Source organism: Rhea pennata, unplaced genomic scaffold (genome assembly GCF_028389875.1).
Source record: "Rhea pennata isolate bPtePen1 unplaced genomic scaffold, bPtePen1.pri scaffold_32, whole genome shotgun sequence".
In the NCBI taxonomy this organism is placed as follows: Eukaryota; Metazoa; Chordata; class Aves; order Rheiformes; family Rheidae; genus Rhea; species Rhea pennata.
In genome coordinates, this window is record NW_026907679.1 from 1,467,244 (window position 1) to 1,481,067 (window position 13,824).

Genomic DNA, 13,824 nt, shown 5'->3' on the forward strand with positions numbered 1-13,824 from the left:
GAGCCCTGATTTGATGCTTTCCTTTGGTTGACTGCACTTGTTTGTGAGAGTCTCTACTTACTGTACATCCCAGGCACACACTGTCCCTGGAGATGTCCTGTGCTCTCTGGGTGGCTCCAAACCCCCTTCAGAAAAATGGGCATCTTTTATCAGCCCTCCAATATGTGGCACAGTCCCCAGAAGAGACCTCTTTGACCACTCATCCTCTCGAGGGACACTGGGCACCCACAAGTGACAGATGAATACAGCCCTCTTTCCCTCACGTGGCACTCAAAAGAGTTCATGCCCCTTTATCCACAGAAAACCCAAGCACAACAACAGGATCCTTTTGGGTGCATTTCCCTGAGCACATTCTTGGCTCCAACTTGGGAGGAAGAGCCCAGCCTTCAGGCACAGAGATCCCCTTTTATTACAGAATTGCTACTTGGGAGATGAAGTCTGACACAGAGATAGGCAGATATGCAGAAGGCTTCTGGGTCAGAGAGATGGGATTTGTGCTCCAGCAGAAGTGGAATGAATTCAGATATTTGTGCACAAATAGGACTATCACAGACAGAACTCCCAGAGCACAAAGTTTCTTGAGATAAACTGTAAATTGCTTGTGAGGAGACATGGGCAGCTCATTGCTGCTGAGCTTGCACCAGCTGGAATAGTTTCCTCACTGCCTCCTGGAGCTCCTTGTTCCTCATGCTGTAGAGGAGCGAGTTGAGTGTTGGAGGCACCACTGAGTACAGAACAGTCACCACCAGATCCAGAGATGGGGAGGAGATGGTGGGGGGCTTCAGGTAGGCAAATGCTGTAGTGCTGACAAACAGGGAGACAACAGCCAGGTGAGGGAGGCACATGGAAAAGGCTTTGTGCCGGCCCTGCTCAGAGGGGATCCTCAGCACAACAGTGAAGATCTGCACATAGGACAGCACAATGAAAATGAAACACCCAAAGACTAAAAAGACACTAACCACAATAAGCCCAACTTCCCTGAGGTAGGAGTCTGCGCAGGAGAGCTTGAGGATCTGGGGGATTTCACAGAAGAACTGGTCCACAGCATTGCCTTGGCAGAGGGGTAGTGAAAATGTATTTCCAGTGTGCAGGAGAGAATAGATAAAGCCACTGGCCCAGGCAGCTGCTGCCATTCTGGCACAAGCTCTGCTGTCCATGATTGTGCCATAGTGCAGGGGTTTGCAGATGGCAACAAAACGGTCATAGGCCATGACAGTGAGGAGAAAATGTTCTGCTGAAAGCAAGAAGACAACCAGAAAGACCTGGGCAGCACATCCAGAGTAGGAAATGGCCCTGGTGTTCCAGAGGGAATTGGCCATGGATTTGGGGACAGTGGTGGAGATGGAGCCAAGGTCGAGGATGGAGAGGTTGAGGAGGAAGAAATACATGGGAGTGTGGAGATGGTGGTCACATGCTACAGCTGTGATGATGAGGCCGTTGCCCAGGAAGGCAGCCAGGTAGATGCCCAGGAAGAGGGAGAAGTGCAAGAGCTGCAGCTCCTGTGTGTCCGCAAATGCCAGGAGGAGGAACTCATCAAAGGAGCTGCTGTTGGACATTTGCTGGTTTGGGGCATGGGGCAACTGTCAGAGGGTAAAAGACAGTGACCACTGATTGTCCCTGAGAAACAAAACTTTCATTTTTTTTTTCATAGGAATATTACACCCTCACCCATCCTGCCAACAGTATAGACAAATTTCTTTTGTCCTTCTCAGGAAGATCTTTGTTCAGCTCCTCAGCTCCAGCTCCAGCTGAGTGTGCTGGGAGGACCACAGGCCTGTCCTGCTTTACACCAGGTGGTAGATGGGGCTGGTTTGTGATATCTCCGATTTTCAGAATTGGTGTTTGAGTGCCCACCTGTAATGAAAAAGATCTGTTAATATCCTCACACACAGTTCTTAAGAGTTCATGTTGCAGCAGAGAGGTTTAGTGTGTTTTTTTTTTTTTTCTTATTTGTTTGCAGATTTTTAGATTCTTCCATTACATCTGGTGAGTGGTCTTTTTAGGGATAGATATTTTTCTTGCTGCAAGGATGAACATTAGAAGACGAGAGAGGAAAACGGGCTGTCGGCTGCTTAGTGCAGGGTCAGGAGTGCTGTTGAGTCCACCTGCCTTGCTCCCAGCTGCCCTGTGCTTGCACTTGCGTTACCCGAAGGATGATTTCACCCACAAGTTACTCTATAAAAAGACATTGCACTCCGATGAGATCAGGGGAGGCTGGTTTCAAAGCAAAGATCTAACTCTGCTCTCTTTCGCAGCCCGAGGTGGAGATGTGATGGAGAGAACAGAACGTTGCTCCTGACATACCTGATTCGACCAACGACTCTGTGAGCTGACTGCCGAGAGTGGAGGAAACTCTCAACACTTCCATTCTAGCCGAGGAAACGCTGGGTTCACTTCAGCTGCACACATACGAAGGTGCTCAGGAGCATTTTCTGGTGTTAGTATCTCCTGAACTACTTGAAAGGGATTCAGCATTGCTAAGATCCAATGGGAGAGCTGTGTCCTTCTGGAGGGCAGCTTTCAAACACAGCAGGACACCATAAGGACTCACTCACATGTCCTGAAAAGGAGATCTCCAAAAGGGAGAGTCCATTCATTCCCCAGACCCTCAAATCACATTTCCCAGCACCCTGGGATGAGAACAGGCCGTGGGCACCTCAGCCCTCTGCAGACACCTCCATGGGAGGACCTCAGGGTGAGTGTCTGAATTTGTAGCTGAACCTCCAGCTGACAGCAAGTACAAGAGCAGAAAGGGAGAGGGAGGACCACGGGAGAGTTGCCTGAGTCCAGCCTGCCACAGTGTTTCTGTGGGCGCTTTCCTCACATTCCCTGAGCATCTCTCAGCCGCCTGGAGCTGTCCCCACTTGGTGCTCTTTCTCTGTCCCCACGTCTGTCCCCTGTCAGTGCTCCCTGACCCCATGCCACCCACGGGGCATTTGACTCTGCCCTACAGAATCCTTCTGGCAAAAGAGCCCAGCCCAGGGGCATCTCTGTGTGTGCAAGACCTAAGGAGCAGGGGAGACTAAGCATGATGAGACTGGTGAGGGCTGCAAAGGAGATACTGCTGCTGCTGGCAGGTGAAGAGGTGGCTGAAGGAGCTTTCTGGGGTCCTTGTAGACCTATTGGTCCCTCACAGGAACACTGCAGAACTCTCCTCCAGTCACCTAAGCCCAAACAATCCTTTCCAGTTTGTGCCCTGCCAAAGGTATAAAACAAAATCAGAGCCTCAGGAGAGTGCCTTCCCTTTCAGGCAAGCCTGCCATGCATGTTAGAAACCAGGAGAGTGATCCGTAAAAAGCCTTCCAGGCCCGGGATGGGCTGGGTTCAGAAGACCCCTCCAGGAATCTCAGTGGTGTTGTCCTGCAGACAGAGATTTACCGTGTCAAAGGCTGTGAAGATTTCTCCCACAGTGAGCTCTCCTCTGGCCTCCCACTCCACACCGCCTTTCACTTCTCATCTCATGTCCACATTCAGTGCCTGCAGCCTAGAGCCCTGCTGCTCTTTGCAGAGGAGCTGCTCCTGGACACCACTGTCTCTCAGTAATGCTTCCAGGTTGCCATGGGCTCCTTCTGTCCCAGGAGCCCGGCCCCGCTCAGGAGCAGGGGTTAGCTGAAGACAGGAATTTCTCTGTGCCTTGTGCTCCATTCTCTTGGGAAATCGTCCCTGAAGCAGCCTGAAATAATCACCGATGGTCCCTCTCTAAGCCCTGAAGGAAGACTGACTCCAGCATAACAATTTCTTTCATCAGAGAATGGTTATCTGCAAGAGACGGAAATCCCCCACTCGGGAAGCCCCTGTTCCATCTCTTAACTAGGCAGGACACCTGGAAAGGGGCAGGAAGGGAGCTCGTTTAGCCATGGTTCAGGTATTGGTTCTGATGAGTGTTTCAGGCCATCGCATGTCTGTTTAGAAGCCCCTGAGCTGCAGTGGGACTCAGATCCCTCCCATGACCGCCACAGGCACAGAGAAGGTGGGATTCCCCTTGCCCGAGCAGAAGTGTGCACAACAGAGATGTTTGCCTATGAACTCCTTGTCTGAACTGCCGTTACAATCACTGGAGATGGCGGGTGGGAGTCAGTCCCTCACCCACAAACCTCTGGTGTTAATTAAAGAGACAGAGTTAAAGAGACAGCTAAGAGCTAAGGAGACAGTTCAAGTATCTGCACTGATGGAGCAACTACGAGAATCACATCCTTCTGGAGCATGAGGTGGGGGCCGGGTGGGGAATTTCCTTGGCCATGACACTAGATGTCTAACACTGCTGGAGCCCCACTCACTACGAAGCTGAGACACAAGCCGATCCCTACAGTGCAAAATCCTGATGTGATTCAGTGCAGACTCTTGATTTAATGACGTAAAATAGGCTAGCAGGTCCATACCGGATGCCTGGGTTGTCCAGCACCACTGTGTATTTCTCGCAGATACAGCGTGGCACCTACAGGAAAATCATGCCCCTTTGGCACGTGTGCTGGGCAAGTGCCCCAGGGCATCTTGGGTTTCCTGCCTGTGCCCAAACAAATGAATCCTACCTCTGCCTTTAGGCACAGTCAGTATCGTCCACGTCCAAGCGTGCTGTGTAAATGGGAGGCACATCACACCGGGGTCTCCACTCCAGTCTCGGCACTCTCACACCCTTCTAGCTCTCCTGTCCCTGAACCTCTTCTCACCTGCCCAGATGATGTGAACAGGGACTGGGCTAATGATGTCCACAAAGTGGCTGGATCATGGGCTTTCCAGGGCCTGGGAATTGCTCAGTAGCACCTTGTCCTTCCTGGAGATCAGTTCACCTCTGACACAGGCCCCACGATGCTGCAGAGTCAGCTCAGGCAGCAAACCCATTCCTGCACAGCCCAGCTGTGTTTCTCCCTGGCCTCGGGCACTGCAGAGTTTGCTCTCTTAGTGGGAACATCTTTCACCATAACATTGCCACCTGCTTTGTATGCCAGCATGTCCCTGCTCTGAAGTGGGACCACCACACACACTGTGTCCTTTGCCCTTGATAACAGGCTTCACCATCACCAATCTGACTGAAACATTGCTAGAATAACTAAGATGTGGTGAGATCACTTGCATGACTGAAAGGAACCAATTGTAGGGTAGAAGCTCTTCAGGAGAGAACAAGGGAGAAGATGAGGAAGGGGGATGTCCTTTGTGTGAAGGGGCAGCTCAGATGTGTGGAGCTCTTCCATGCAAGAGACAAGTGTTTGGGTAAGCACCAGAGTCAGGGTGACATTGTGATGGGAACTAGACCACCTAATCAGGGTGACAAAGTCAATGTAATGTGAGCAATTCTGTGGATCACAGGCCCAAGTGATCTTGTGGGACAGGGAGGGGAATGGACTTCAATCTCACAGACATTCTCTGGAAAGGTGAACAGCAGGGTGGAAATAGGCCGGGAGGTTTCTGGAGGGCACCAAGGACAGCTTCTTTGCACAGTTGCACAGTGGGGCAGTACTCATACTTCCCTCTGTCTGCAATTCCAAACGGGGAAGAACTGATCAAGGATGGGACAGTCAGTGTCATGCTTTCCTAGAGTGACCATGAAAAAGCAGAGTTCTACATCCTGAGCAGAATGAGGAAGGATAGCTGCAGAGCTCAGACCCCGGACTTCAGAGAAGTAGACTTGGGCCTGCTCAGGGGACTGGTGGGGGCCCAGGAGCTCAGGAAAGCCAGCAGGTCTGTAAGGACAGCACCTGCCAAGCACAAGAATGGGCCATAGCAATACTCAGTAAAACTGGTAGAAATCTTGGGAGATTGGCTTGGCTACGCTGGGAAATCAGGATTGACCTCTCAGCAAAAAGTCTGCATGTAAGAATTGGAAGGAGGGAGAGGTTAAAAAAAAGTAGAAATCAGAAAAGTTGTCCAGCAAAGCAGGGATGGTCTTAGGGAAGCCAAAGCTCTGCTAGGATTGGACTTGCAGGGTATGTGAATGGCATCAAGAAGAGCTGCTGCCTCTTCAGTTACAGCAAAAGTGAGAAAAGGAAAATGTGGGCTCACTGCTGGTTCAGGCAAGGAATCTAGTAACAGAAGATGCAGGTAGGTCTGAGGAGCTCTGTGCCTTCTTGGCCCCACTCTCCACCAACAAGGTCTCCTGGGCTGTTTTGCCTGGAGCCAGGACTTCAGAGGAAAAAACAGCCAAGGTGGAAGAGGGTTCAGTGAGGTATTATTGGCAGGAACTCAACCCCCTACAAGTCTCTGGAGCTGGATGGGCTGCATCAGCGGATACTCAGAGGGCTGCCTAATATCATAACTGCCAGTTATGGCTGCCAGTCTCTATCATCCCTGAAAGGCTGTGGAGATCAAGGGAGGTCCCAACAACTAGAAAGAGGAATCTGTGCCCATCTTCCAAAAAGGCCATGAGGACCACTTGGGGAGCTGCAGGCCCTTCAGTCTAATTTTGGTGAGGAGCGTTTCATGGAGTGAGTCCTCTTGTTGTCCAAAATCTGGATTCTGTTACCCGGTGTGCAAGCAACCAACAGACACACAGGGTCGAGATATTTGTTTACTTAATTTCTGCACAGAGATGGGTGCTAGGTGGTAGATCCACAAAGCTAGCACACCTTCTCCCTCTCTCAGTCTTTATTTATATACACTTTTCAGGGAGTATTTTATACAAATCTTTCTGTTGGTTACAATTTCACTACCTCAGGTAATTGCTCTGCGCTTGTGCTTTCACATTCCTGCTAATTAGCATAGGAATCGAAGAAGAGGCAGTAACATCATTATCATGTCATTTCCATCTCATTCTTCATTTAGGGGTGTGTAGTTTAATATGTTAATAAGCCTTAATGAACCTACGGTCACTTCTGTGTTATTCTGCTGTTTTTGTCTTACCTACCCCTCGCATTCTTCAAAGCGCTGTGGTTTCATCAAGGTTATTTAGCCGGAGCTGGTTATCCTTTGCAGTACTGTTTGTCTCTCCCCCTTGTCCTTGAGTCTTGTTAACTATTTGCAAGGTTTTTCTCACAGCATTGCTCCAGCACTGTTACAACTGTTCATACCCCTGTGTAAGAAAGAGGTGTTCTCACCACAGCTATGCAGTATGGAAGGTATCGATGGAGTCGAGGGATGGGGACTGTAGGGGGATGCTTCCAGCTTCCCCCAGCATCTGGGGCCAGTTACATGCAGTCTGCATTCCTGTGCCTCATATTCTGAAAGAGAGGACATCAAGACTTTGACATAAGGCCTGCTTGGATGTCAGGACTTGGAAACAGGAAGCCTGCTCTCACCGCTGGGGCAGTGTTAATTCCTCCAGACAGGAATTAACTGCTCCTTACTCCAGTGATGGGATCTGTCCTTGGGACCACCACTGCAGGAGTAAAGCAGTCATTTGCAGTCACTGAAACTCCTTTCTTCAGTGTTCAAGGCAGATAGCCTGCTGTTGGGGGTGTTTGGCCACCCCCTCACCCCATGACTTTGACTATCATAAAAATGGAGCAGAGCTGAACCCTGCGGCAGCTAAAAGTTAAGGACTGAGAGTATGTGAGGAGAATGGTAACTGGCCTAGTGACCCCAAGTCCATGTTTGCCTGAAGGATATAAATAAATTGGTTGTTGTTTTATTAATCTCTTACTTTGCTGTAAAGGTCGTGGGGAAGGATGATTGGATCCATCCTTTCCATGTCAGGAAATTACCACCTTCCCAGAACGGTGAGACCTTTACCCAGGAAGATAAAGCTATGCTAGATCATGAAAAATGAAGGAATTTCTGGTACCTGTTGCACTTGTTTCCTTTCCAAGGCCTTGTGGACATGTGAGTCTCTGGTTGCTTGGCTGAGCCAACCATCTCAGAGCATAAACCAAGGACATTTTCCTCACTGGTGTCTTCATCATCCTTACAGGAGTGCCCTCCTCCTGCATGCTGCTCCAAGGGGGGAAGGATTAAGATACCACCGACACGGGTGGCTCTGGGTGACATGTAATAATTGTGGTTCTTGTGACCCTCGTTGGTGTGACCCATGTTACCGAGGCCAGTGGATGAATAACTCTCAAGGCTGCAGTTGGGGAAAGGTAAGTAGGCCAGGGGCAGCAGAACAAATTAACTGGAGTTGTTCCTGCCCATCGCATCAGCCCCAGGCTATAGAAGCTGGAATAGGTGCAATAACATTATTAACTAACTAATGACTCTACTCAAATTATCAAAATGATTAGGCTGCTAATAAGTTTACTTAGTGTTCGGGTGGCCCATTCCAAATTATCCATAATGCAGCCTGAGATTATGTCCAAATAATGTCTCCTGTGCAGCCTCAGGGCAGCCTTACTGCCCTGGAGCCCACATGCACGTTCCCCGTTTAGTCAAGCTGGGTCCCAGAGATGTCCACTAATTTTATAATTGTTTGTATGGAACATTCTTGTACTTGACAGGTGCAGTCCTTAATGAGCTACTGGCTTTCCTGAGCTCCTCTGTCCTTCAGAGCTGCCTCCTGTTATCCATCCCATGGAAGAGCTCCATACACCCAAGCCACCCATCCACATACAGGGGATCCCCCTCCTCATCTTCTCTGGCAGTCTCTACTGAAGAACTTGCACCCTGCCATTGAAAGACTCCAGTCATGTGAGTGATCCCACCAGTTACTCCAACCCTGTGGCAGTCCTGTGACAGCTCATTCATCTCCATTGGCTCCTGTCTGCACCCCAGGCTGCATACGTTTGCATACTAGTTGGCTTCACCACCTCAGCTGTGGCACTGATGGAAGATTTGTCACAGGAAAACATGTTACCAAGGATCTTAAGTATGCACAGGCTTTGATTGGAAGTGGTGACATGCTAGCATGGATACAGGTGGCAATATAATGATGAAATGAGGTTCCCACTAACAGAACAAATCCTACAGTGCCCAAGGCCAAGAAAGAGCTGGGCTGTGCAGGAATGTCAGGCGAGGGGTTGACTGCCCAAGCTAACTCTGCAGCACCATTGCACTTGTGACAGATTTCTTGAACTAATCTCCAGGAAGGACATGTTGCCATTGAAGATATCCTGGGGCCTTGACAGCCTATGATCCAGCCACCCTGATGTCATCATTAGTCCAGTCCTAATTCATATCATCTGGTGGGGTCGGAAGAGGTTCAGGTCAGGAGAGCAAGAAGGATTTGAGAGTGCAGAGACCAGCACAGAGACCTTGCTGTGATGTGCCTCCCATTTGTGCAGTACACATGGATGTAGACAAGATGGGTTTTGCCTAAAGACAGTGGTGGGATTCATTTGTCTGGGCAAATGTAGGAAGCCAAACATGCTCTGGGGCACTTGCCCAGCACGGACTCCAAAGGGACGTGGTTTTCCCTAAGGTCTCATGCAGTATCTGCTACAGACATATGGTTGTCCTGGACACTTGAGCATCTGACATGGCCCTGCCAGCCTATTTTATGTCAATAAATCAAGTGTCTCCCCTGAACGACATTGGCTTTTTGTAACACTGGAATCTGCCTGTGTCTCGGCTTCATAGTGAGTGTAGCTCTAGTCATAGTAGGCATCTAGTGTCATTTCAGATGTTCAAGGAAATTCACCACCTGGCCCTCTGCTGATGGTCTAGAAGGATGCGGGTGTCCTGGTTGCTCCATCAGAGCAAGCAGACACAGGCACATGCCTAAGACTAACCGTCTCTTCAAATGTCACCAGCTGTTTGCATGTGAGCAACTGACTTCCACTATCCATCTCCAGGGATTGTAATGGGAGCTTAGACAAGGAGCTTGCTTGCAGACCTCTTATGCTCACTTCAGCTTAGGCAAGGGGTATCCCACCTCCTATGTGCTTGTGGCGTTCACAGGAAGGAGCTGAATCCCAACTGCTTCCCAGTGGCTTCTGAACAGGCATGAGATGCCCAAATTGATTCATCTGAAGGAAAAGCTGAACCATGGGAAAATGAGTTCCCTTCCTGTCCCCTTCTAGGTGTCCTGCCTAGTAAAGACATGGGAGTATGGTTTCCAGGGTAGGACATTTCTGTGTCTTCTAGATGACCATCCTCTGATGAAACAAGTGACAACACTGTAACTGGTCTCTCTGAACTGTTTAGAGAGAGACCAAAGGTGATTATTCTGTTTTACTTTCGTGAACAATTCCCAGGAGGAGGGAGCACAGGGGACAGAGAAAATCATGCCTTCAACTGGGCCACTGTTGACTAGAGAGAGCAGGCTGCTGGGGTGGAGGGCACTCATGGCAACCAGACAGCAGTGCTGAGAGACAGCTGTGTGCAGGAGCAGCAGCTCCTCTGCTAAGAGCAGCAGGGCTCCAAGCACTGCCTGCAATTGCTGACCTGAGAGGAGACAAGGCTGACAGTGAGATGTGAAAGGCAGTGTGGAGCAGGAGGCCAGGGGAGAGCTCCTTGCAGGAGAAATCTTCACACGTCTTGACACGGTAAGTTTGGCTGAGGGGCAGTGCTACTGAGGTTCCTGGGGGGGTCTTCTAAACCCATTCCATCCCAAGACTGAAAGCTTCTTCTAAGGATTATTCTCTCGGCTTTTCTAGCGCTGTGGAGGAGGAGATGCTTTAGAGCAGGGATTCCTTGCCACACTGTCAGAGGGACAGGGCAGGCTGCTACTTTCTCCCAGGAATGGTGCAGGACTGTGAAGCTGGGACATGCACCACAATCTGCCCTGGGCTGTGATTCAGAGCAGTGTCTGCACCACAGAGGGAGGTGAAAAAAAGGCTCCATGAAAGGGAAGGAGTTTCCTTCCAAGGCTTTCAATTTCCTCCTTTTGGCAGGGAGAAAAAGGAAAGAGTTTTCTGGCTTGGCAAGGGACTGGGACTCACTGATCTTCACTCTTGGAGATCAGAAGGTGTGTGAGAAAGGTCAGCAAAGCTCTTCAGCCCCACCTCCCACCACAGCTGCACCAGCAGCAACTTAATGGACTTACCAGGGTTTATGTGACTTGCTCCTCGGGACCTGCATGCAGAGATGCCCCTGGACAGTGCCCTAATCTGGAAGGTTTCTGTACGGCAGAAATACGCATGCAGAGGGTGGGAGAGGGTCTGTGAGCACCGACAGGGAAAAGGCGTTAGGACGGAGAAAGCTCCCAGCAGGGCCAGCTCCAGGAAGCAGAGATGAGCAGGGAATGAGAGGGAACTGCAAACAGAATCATCATGGGGAGATGGATTTGGGCAAGTCTTGATCAGTCCCTGCAATGCAGACACCCTCCTCTGGGCCAGCCCCTGTGTCTCCCCTTCCCTCAGGCAGAGCCTCTGCCCTGACAGCCATGGAGTCCAGGGCATGAGCTGCCTCTCCTGCAGCCAGACCTGCAGGAGAGGAGAGGGGCATCTCTACTGCCACAGGCCTGTTTTGTGGCACTTGATAAAGGGCTGAGTGACTGCTCTGTGATATCATTGTCTATGATGCAGCATGCCCAGCTGGGTAAGGTGAGAGCTTTTTCAAGTGCGTCCCCCCCCCCCGCCCTTGCCTGCCTTGGAATCAGGATCATGATGTTGCTCCTTGTTTCCCCTCCTGTCCATGATGCTCCTCTTCTTCCCTCAGGCTCTTAGGGTTCAACATTTTCAGCTGCAGTTCAGACACTGATTCTGCAAGTTGTGCAACAGAGGGGTCTGCATGGGAACGAGGTTTCCCCAGCCCCTTCTAAACTGTGTGGCTAAAGGAACTGCAGCCTGAGGGGCTGGGAAATGAGCTGACTTCCTAAAGTAGAGCCCATCTTCAAAGTCCTTTGACTGCCTCCCTGTGGTGTCCTGTCAGGCAGTGAGCTGCCTTCCTGAAAGGCAGAGCTGTCTCATGGCACCTCTGTGATATCTGAGAGACTAATGAAGAAGGTGTAGAGATTCGGAGAGTATGGAGATGGTGGTAGGAGGCTGCCTAGGGGCACCTGAAAAGAGCTCTGTGTGTCCCTGGCTAGATGGGGAATGTGGAGATCTCCCCCTGGTGCCCTTAGAAAGGCTGAGAATTTTGGAGACCTGTACTTTGAAACTGGACTCCTCTGCACTCAAGAGGGGCTGGTTTCTTTTTAGAATAACATCATCCTCCAGCTCAAGGAGATGTGAACACAGGACAGCTGGGAATAAGACTAACAGACAGATGAGGTGTCCCCACTCTGCAACACAGGACAGTGGATGGCTTCCTCTCAGGACTCACAGTAGAAATGCCAAGGATTTCTACCTTTGAGGAACTTTTCCCAAAGGTGACATCTAAAAGAAAATAAAATCCCTGTGAAATCCCTAAAATTCTGTTCCTCAAAGCTCATTCTCCAGAACTGGAACTGAAGATGCTGAAAAGTTCTTCTACATGATGAGTGGATTTCACCTGACAGAAACTGTGAATGTCAGGATGAGTCCCCCACCCCACCTCGTTTCCCAGTTCCCACTGCTGTACTGACTCTTCGGAAGCCCATAGGCATAGGCCGAAGCTCCTCATGGCAAACTCAGCCAGTGCAAAAGTGGAGGTCAAGCAAGGAAGCTGCACAAAGACCCTCTCAATAAATAGAAAGGCAATGTAGGGACCTGTATGAGAAATGCATTTTTTTTTTCTTGAAAAATATATCTTAACTTCTTCATGTCTTTTCTTCTTTGGACAGTCCCCCATGCCTGGAGAGAGCAAAATGTCCAACAGCAGCTCCCTCAACGAGTTCCTCCTCCTGCCATTTGCGGACACACCAGAGCTGCAGCTCTTGCACTTCTGGCTCTTCCTGGGCATCTACCTGGCTACCCTCCTGGGCAACAGCCTCATCATCACAGCCGTAGCCTGCGACCACCATCTCCACACCCCCATGTACTTCTTCCTCCTCAACCTCTCCCTCCTCGACCTTGGCTCCATCTCCACCACTGTCCCCAAATCCATGGCCAATTCCCTCTGGAACACCAGGGCCATTTCCTATTCAGGATGTGCTGCTCAAGTGTTTATGTTTGTCTTTTTGCTTGGAGGAGAATTTTCTCTTCTCACTGTTATGGCCTATGACCGCTACATTGCCATTTGCAGACCCCTGCACTATGGGAAACTCATGGGCACCAGAGCTTGTGTCAAAATGGCAGCAGCTGCCTGGTGCTGCAGTTTTCTCAATGCTCTCCTGCACACAGCTAACACATTTTCACTACCTCTCTGCCAAGGCAACACAGTGGACCAGTTCTTCTGTGAAATCCCCCAGATCCTCAAGCTCTCCTGTGCAGACTCCTACCTCAGGGAAGTTGAGGCTCTTGTGGTTAGTCTTTGTTTAGTCTTTGGATGCTTTGTTTTCATTGTGCTATCGTATGTGCAGATCTTCACTGCTGTGCTGAGGATCCCCTCCGAGCAGGGCCAACACAAAGCCTTCTCCATGTGCCTCCCTCACCTGGCCGTGGTCTCCCTCTTTGTCAGCACTACAGCATTTGTCTACCTGAAGCCCTCCTCCATCTCCTCCCCATCTCTGGATCTGGTGGTGGCTGTTCTGTACTCAGTGGTGCCTCCAACACTGAACCCGCTCATCTACAGCATGAGGAACAAGGAGCTCCAGGATGCCCTGAGGAATGTGATCTCATGGACATTTTTCAGCAGTAGTAAAATTCCCTTTGCTCTCCACAAATGACTTCCTTTGTGTCCCATACTAGAATGGAGCTGTGTTTGTTCAATTTATTATTATTATTATTATTGTTTTTGTTACTATTTGTTATCATATTGCTACACAAATACTTGGATTCATTCCACTTTTCCTGAGACTGCTCTGCCACACCTGGTGCCCACATAAAATTGCATCTAACACTGGGTCAAAGCTGTCTCCATCACCATATCTCTGTAATAAAGTAAGTTCTTCCTGGTGAAGTGCCTGAAGGCTGGGCTTCCTCCAAAACTCCTGTCCCTCACACCCTGTCCCCAGTACATGTTCTTGAGACACTCTCCCCTGCCCTGCATCCTCTTTCT

General features: G+C 50.0%; 2 protein-coding genes across 2 annotated transcripts; one reads left to right on the forward strand and one right to left on the reverse strand.

Annotated features, from left to right (window-relative positions):
* Positions 1-620: 620 nt before the first annotated feature.
* Positions 621-1,355, reverse strand: LOC134154521 (olfactory receptor 14C36-like; the record flags this gene model as incomplete). The annotated part of the gene is made up of 1 exon (XM_062601195.1): positions 621-1,355. A coding segment is annotated over one exon (735 nt), but the record flags the coding sequence as incomplete, so codon positions are not given.
* An 11,177-nt stretch (positions 1,356-12,532) lies between these two features.
* Positions 12,533-13,492, forward strand: LOC134154617 (olfactory receptor 14A16-like). The gene has a single exon (XM_062601292.1). The coding sequence runs from the start codon at positions 12,533-12,535 to the stop codon at positions 13,490-13,492; it is 960 nt and encodes a 319-aa protein (XP_062457276.1).
* Positions 13,493-13,824: the final 332 nt, after the last annotated feature.

Coding starts and splice junctions, on each gene's coding strand:
- LOC134154617 (XM_062601292.1), top strand. CDS start 12,533: ATGTCCAACAGCAGCTCCCTCAACGAGTTCCTCCTCCTGCCATTTGCG.